Source organism: Octopus bimaculoides, chromosome 1, assembly GCF_046866305.1.
Source record: "Octopus bimaculoides isolate indiv1 chromosome 1, ASM4686630v1, whole genome shotgun sequence".
In the NCBI taxonomy this organism is placed as follows: Eukaryota; Metazoa; Mollusca; class Cephalopoda; order Octopoda; family Octopodidae; genus Octopus; species Octopus bimaculoides.
This window is the reverse complement of record NC_142928.1, coordinates 87,837,911-87,845,410: the sequence shown is the minus strand read 5'-3', so window position 1 is coordinate 87,845,410 and position 7,500 is coordinate 87,837,911. Positions and strand designations below refer to the sequence as shown.

General features: G+C 36.1%; 1 protein-coding gene across 1 annotated transcript in view; it reads left to right on the top strand.

The window, feature by feature from the left end:
- Positions 1–7,500, top strand: part of LOC106870660 (ATP-dependent translocase ABCB1) — a 112,667-nt gene that overhangs the window by 44,059 nt on the left and 61,108 nt on the right. The window contains exons 12-13 of the mRNA XM_089353464.1: positions 1,090–1,260; positions 1,413–1,574. Coding sequence (XP_089209590.1) covers positions 1,090–1,260; positions 1,413–1,574 — 333 coding nt within the window. The remainder of the gene's footprint in view (positions 1–1,089; positions 1,261–1,412; positions 1,575–7,500) is intronic.

Below are 7,500 nucleotides of genomic sequence, written 5' to 3'. Positions count from 1 at the left end.
AAGATTCCATGGAATTTGTAAATAGTACATTTACAAACGAAATCATGATTTTTTGAATGTTTAATAGCCTATTCCACCGAGGTCAACTTTGCTTTCATCCTTTCGGGGTCGATAAATTAAGTACCAGTTGCGTACTGGAGTCGATCTAATCGACTGGCCCCCTTCCCCCAAATTTTCGGCCTTGTGTCTAGAGTAGAAAAGAATATTAAATAGCCTAGTAAATTCTTTTGTTAAGTCTCTTCTCTGCATAGAAGGAACGTAGTTTCGATTTGAAAGGTAGGTGACAACAACTTTATTCTTTTAAATAAGCTTCTAGTTTGAAAGGAATGTGTTGGGCATATTTTAAACTTGTTTTATACACACACACATATTCTTTTCACTTTAGGCACAAGGCCCGAAATTTTTGGGGAAGGGGGGCAGTCGATTAGATCGCCCTCAGTACGCAACTGGTACTTAATTTATCAACCCCGAAAGGATGAAAAGCAAAGTCGACCTCAGCAGAATTTGAACTCAGAACGTAAAGACAAACGAAATGCCGCTAAGTATTTCGCCCGGCGTGCTAACGTTTCTGCCAGCTCACCGCCTTACACACATTATATATTACAAGAGAAATGATTGCACAGATTTTGATATTTTAGAATGCACAGTCTTGTCTGAACAGTTCATCTGATTAGTTTTTGTGATAAAAACCAGCATCTGGACAACTGCATTATCTGATTGTTGGTCATAATGTAATTAATAAAAAATTAGTATGCATCTAAAAAACAAAACAAAACAAGCAGCCGTATTCATCCTATCTTTATATCATATTTTATTCTGTAAAAAGTAAAGTAAAGCAAAACAAAACAAAAACGTTGTTGATATCAAAAACATTTACAAGAGTAATATAATATTCAATTATGGTATCTCTTGATTTCTCTGCTTTGTATTCAGAAAATTATACATTGAGTATTTCAATACCAATTATTACCAAAATTATCACACTAAATGCTCTTATAAAAAAGACTGCTTCGTAAATATACCTTAGAATGTTATTTTGCAATTAATAGATATTAACAAACTTTAAAGAACAAATTTTTAAATTTCTAGAAATACAATACATTAGTTGGTGAAAGAGGAACGCAACTGAGTGGAGGCCAGAAACAAAGAATCGCTATTGCACGTGCTTTAGTTAGAAAACCCTTGTTTTTGTTGCTTGATGAAGCGACTTCAGCCCTAGACACCGAAAGTGAAATGATTGTGCAGAGTGCACTTGACAAGGTACGTCTTGTTTGTCTTACACACCTTATAACATTTTCACAATCAGTCTTTGCATTCTGTTAATTATCTATTTAACATTCAACTAATTATTTAACATTTACACGTTAAACACACGGGGATGCATATATTCTTTCTCCAAATAAAATTTACAGGTCCAGAGCGGTCGTACTACATTAGTTGTTGCTCACAGATTATCAACAATTCGATCAGCAGATATGATTTTAGCTTTCAAAGGTGGAGTAATTGTCGAGAGAGGAATCCACGAAGAATTAATGAAACAAGACGGACTTTATTCCTCACTTGTTAAAGCACAGGTAAATTATTAACATTTTTCTTATTTAATCAACAGTATTTATCTCTGTGGCACAATAAAGATCGCCAATAGAACTTCCGGTAATTTCCTATTTGACAGTCGTAATATCGAATTTGTTTTAGTTTCAATTTCATATCAACTCGATTAGCGTATGTCGTGGACGAGCCTGCTGCTCATCGTTTTGTTGCGAATCCCAACGAAATACTTACAGATCTGCAGATAACAAATGAAAGGCATACAACTACGACGCTGACTCAATCTTTGCCAGATTCAGCGACTTGTATTGCTTGGTGTGCCCGCCGTGGATTGTTGAAGAATTTTCACATGTGCCCAGGGCGAATCTCTATTCAAAATAAGTCTAACATTTTTCCTAACTTTTTACTCGCTGTTCGCAGCGTGTACTATTTACAATTATGAAATGTTTTATTGAAACAAACTTTATGGATGACTATGATTTTACGAACGTCAAATAGGAAATTACTGACTTTTCTTACCCTTCGTCCTCTTTGATGAAAAATCAGTTGTAATGCTTTTCTCAATACTGGTATTTGGAATTAAAACAGTTATAGAGATGTATAACTGGTAAAACAATATTACCGTTTTACATATTGTTCGTTTGGTATTTTAGAAAGGCTTACAAACAATGCAAAGCCTGAAAAAATATGGAACAGAAATGACATCATTGGCTATTATTTTTCGAATGAGTCTCATGTTGAATCTTGCGAATTTGTGTTAACACATCTACCTTGTCACGAGCATTTATTTTAAATCTATAATTTAAAAGTTACAAAATATTCAGAATATATAATAGAGGCAATGGACAATTACTTTCAATAAATATTTTAAATATATTTAATATGTGTGGAAAATGATGCACACCTGACACTCTTTGGATATATAGTTGGAGGTTTCAATAAATATTTGACTATTTTAACTAGAAACCTATCCACTATTAAGAGACAATTTTTAATGACTGCACAATATTCCTAATTTTGATGTATTTAGTCGTAGTTTTGTTATTTTATCTATCGCATATGTATAGCGTTTCAGGATAGATTTTCCTTGAGGAAATAACTATTCATCTTATTTCTTATATTATTTCTATGGGTTTGTTAATGTTTTCATTATAGTACCTAAAATGTACCATTGTAGTACCATTATAGTACCTAAAATGTATCATTATATGTACCATTATAGTACCATCTGTGTGTAGTTGTCAATGGCTGAGTTGTTTAAAATCTGTTATAATGTATCAGTTATGTAATGGAGCTATTTGATCTTTATTTGTGTGTTGCGAACTTCCTCTTTTGCTGCGTCTCAATATGTGATGGGTGAATAGTGTTGCTATATTGAAGGAGGCCTTCGTGAATCGTAATTATGGATCTCTCTTTCTTCATGTACCATGAATCTCCACGCAAAAGCCTGAAGATTCATGATTTTTTCTTGGGAATGATACATCTGTGGTTTCTTGTTGCATTCTGCCGATTTATTTACAGTTTACCCATGTTTCTTCTCCCAAGTTTGCCATTTGGGGCACAAGGCTTGTTTAACCCTTAAGAAAAGGGATCTGTTCATGTGACATCAAGGTATGTCCACACACTGGTGGTCTGTGTGACATACGTCTACGGATCCGTGTCCTGCCTACCATGATCACTTTCTACTACTTGACTTATGACTGGAGCCCTTCATAAACTCTCTCACCCTGGGCTAGAACAGACATGGGAACAGTGAGGATTAACGAGGATCTCCATACTCTTCCAAATTCCTAAACTTCCGAACTGGAGCTTCACCCCTGAAAGCTGTTTAAGGTCTTGTCTAGGACACAATTTATGGAGTAAAACAAGCATCACGTTATTACGTGATGCTTGTTTTACTCGCTTTGGTTGTTATGCTTTCTGCATATTTTGGTTATACTTCAATTTTGATGTGCTTACACTTTGAAAGATTTCTACTTCCTGGTAAACAGTATTTTAGCTGGAAAGGCTGGACATGTCTATGAGATTCATTATGGCAGGTCGAAAATATCTTTCTTTGACAACCAGTACAGGTATGCCTCAGGAACTGCAATTTAAACAGACGCCATATGGTCTGACCACTAATAAAAATTGTTCTCAAGAAAATTCGGCAAACGCCAGAACGTATTGCGAGCAAGACAAATGAAAAGATACAAAATATAGCGATTAGTCGCATACCATAGTTTCATTGTTACCATTTACATTACGTAAATGTCTGCAAATCCTCAGTGTGACCGTCATAGAAAATATAATTTGCAGAACTATACAAGAGACATCCTCCCGAGAGAGAGCATGCATACAGTTCTATCAATTATATTTGGTGGGTATCTTTCAAATGTCTTCGTTTTGGCGTGCCGAAGTCGGAAATGATTCTGCAGAAAATAATTTTCTGCATCGAAGCTTGCCGATAATAAGGGTAGAAATTGCTATTATAACAATGAAACCGTGGTATGTGACTAATCACTATAAAAAAAACACATACACACATACGGACGCACACACTTACGCATAAGCACACACACATACAGACATGCACATACATACTCATCTCGGGCAGATCTCGGTCAAATTCCAACGCTGGAACATAAGTTCAAAAGAAATGGAAGTAGAAAGACGTGTCACTGAAGAGATTGCAAAAATGCGATGAAATAATTATTTGACAAAAAAAGAAATAACAACATGAACAATACCGAACATTTGAACTATCGATTAACTGTTTGATCAAAGTGTTTAACATACAAGTTAGAAAAACTAAGTAAAAGAAAACGGCTGATCGATAAATTTGTTAGTAGTGTAACTAACCCATTAACTAACAATAATGGATCGAACCAGTACGTGTGTTTATTATTACCGGCATAATGCCCCTCCCAAAGTTCAGTTGTATGTATGTGTATATATGTATGTATGTATGTATGTATGTATGTATGTATGCATGTATGCATGTATGTATGCGTATATATATACGTATGTATATATATATGTGTGTGTATGTGTGTATATATATATATATATATATATATATATATATATAGGTGAGAAAGTTGGTATGTGAAAGGACGTGGTTGGATGTATAAAAGATAAACAAGAGTGAAAAAACTACAGAAGACTTGTGTTACATGGTTAAAGTATATATTTAAATCGTTATGTTAGAAAAATGTTATAAAATTTTGAGTATAGAAACATTGTATTTGGAGAAATAACCGGTTTCGTATTTTCTTTTCAAATTTCTCTAGCTGTATCGTAACATGTCGTAACATGTCTTCGCTCCGCTGCCCTAACCACTGGGCCATTGCGCCTCCACACACACACACACACACACACACACACACACACACACACACACACAAACACACACACACACACACACAAACACACACACAAACACACACACACACACACACACACACACACATATATATATATATATACAGACACATATCCATACATATAGGTATATATGCGAAACTGTGTAATACCATCCGGTTGATAACTGATGAGGAATTAGGGACTATCTGTGTCTGTTTTCCCTGTGTACTTAAAATACGTTTTCCCGTTCGTCTGTATATGTATCATACACTTTTTAACTTGACATACTGTGTCCATGTTCCAGCATGGCCGCAATCAAATGACTGAAACAAGTAAAAGAATAAAAAAAAAAGAATGTCCTTGTTCACAAGAAAAATAATGTTCCTTGTATTCAGTCGTAATTTCTGTGAATGTTACGTCAACATATTTCTCTAGTCCACAAATAAGTTGTTCATTCCTTCCTTTTATGGCTATCATGTTCTATCATCGTCGTTGTTGTTGCTGCAGCAGCTGTTGTTGAAGGTATTTAGCTCTATGTTAGCTCTAGTAGATAGACTTGTTATCAATAACGTTTCAGCTGTGACCGTTTTACCCAACCAATCATTCACACACACACACACACACACACACACACACACACACACACACACACACACACACACACACACAAAGCGCATCAAAGATCGCATTATTCAATGTATTCCTTCACCTTCAATGGTTTGAGCGGGATTTCAGTGATTTTCTAGCTGGTCAAACGATCACGAAGAGAGGGCTTTATAACCTTGGCTCATATTACGCGTTGTATTTGAGTATTCTACTTGAATAATGCCTTGATTTGTTTTCTTTTTATTAAACACATAAAGCTGTGTACATCACAATACGATTTCAGTTCTACGTAAATTTTGAAACAACTCCATAATTTATTTCTATGAGTTATTTTTAACTGGTTAATCATCTCTATGACAATTATGGAGTAGATGGCAGCCACTGATTTAACCGGCTAATCAAGTCTATTTATAGTTGTCGTGCAAAAAATATCGGACAGTTCACATGTACTGTATTTCTGGACTCTTGTGCGTGGACTCTCTCTCTCTCTCTTCTCTCTCTCTCTTCTCTCTCTCTCTTCTCTCTCTCTCTTCTCTCTCTCTCTCTCTCTCTCTCTCTCTCTCTCTCTCTCTCTCTCTCTTCTCTCTCTTCTCTCTCTCTCTTCTCTCTCTCGTCTCTCTCTTCTCTCTCTCTCTTCTCTCTCTTCTCTCTCTCTCTCTCTCTCTCTCTCTCTCTCTCTCTCATATACAGGGGTTGGACAAAATAATGGAAACACCTAGCATCATAGCACCATAATTTTGAAATATCTATAAAACCGTCAAAAGCTTGTTTATTTTTGATTTATTATTAGGGTTGCTAAAATTGCTGTTTCTTTTCAGATATCATCAGAAAAAGGTAATTAAAATTCATTAAAATGACAGATCTATCGGACTTTCAAAGAGGTCAAATTGTTGGTGCTCGTATGGCAGGCTCTAGCGTAACGAAAACAGCCGAAATGTTTGGTGTATCAAGAAGTACTGTCTCGAAAATAATGACAGCCTTTGAGAAAGAGAGGAAAAACCTCCTCATCAAAACAAAACCCCGGAAGAAAACAATACTTTCAGATAGGGACCGTCGGGCTCTTACGCGAATTGTTAGAAAAGGATCACGAGGATCACGCAAATTGTTAGAAAGGTGCTAGCACCCAAAATTACTGCAGAGCTTAATGACCACCTCGAGAACCCAGTTTCCACAAAAACTGTTCGCCGGGAGCTGCACAAAGCCGGATTTCAAAGGAGGGTTGCAATCAGAAAACCGCTACTTTCAAAAACAAGCGTTGCAAAGCGTTTAGAGTGGAGTAAAAACATACAGAATTGGTCCCCAGAGCAGTAGAAGAATGTTATTTTCTCGGACGAGTCATCCATTACCTTATTTCCGACCACCGGCCGAGTATACGTGTGGAGACAGCCAAAACAAGTATTTGACCCAGACTGCCTTCCAACTGTTAAACATAGAGGAGGATCTATGATGATCGGGATGGGGAGCTATATCTTGGAAATCCGCCGGTCCAATGATTTTTTCATGGCAGAATTAATAGTCAAAACTATTTAAGCATTTTATCTGATCAAATTCATCCTATGGTTGCGGAACTGTTTCTGAAGGGAAACGTAATCTTTTAGAATGATAATGGACCAATTCACACAGCTAAAGTTGTTACTGAATAGCGCGAGGAACATTCTAGTGAAGTTAAACATCTTATCTGGCCACCACAGTCCCCAGATCTCAATATTATTGAACATTTATGGTGCATTTTAGAAAAACAAGAAAGGAGTCGGTATCCTCCACCATCATCACTACAAGAACTGGAGACTGTTTTAACTGAAGAATGGACAAAAATTCTTTAGGAAACAAATCAAATTTTGTACGAGTTCATACCTCGTAGAATTCAAGCTGTAATTACTGCCAAAGGCGGTCCTTCACCATATTAAAATAAATTTGTTTGAAATTTTATGGTGTTTCCATTATTTTGTCCAACCCTTGTATATTTGTCTTTTTACTTGTTTCAGTCATGAAACTGCGGCC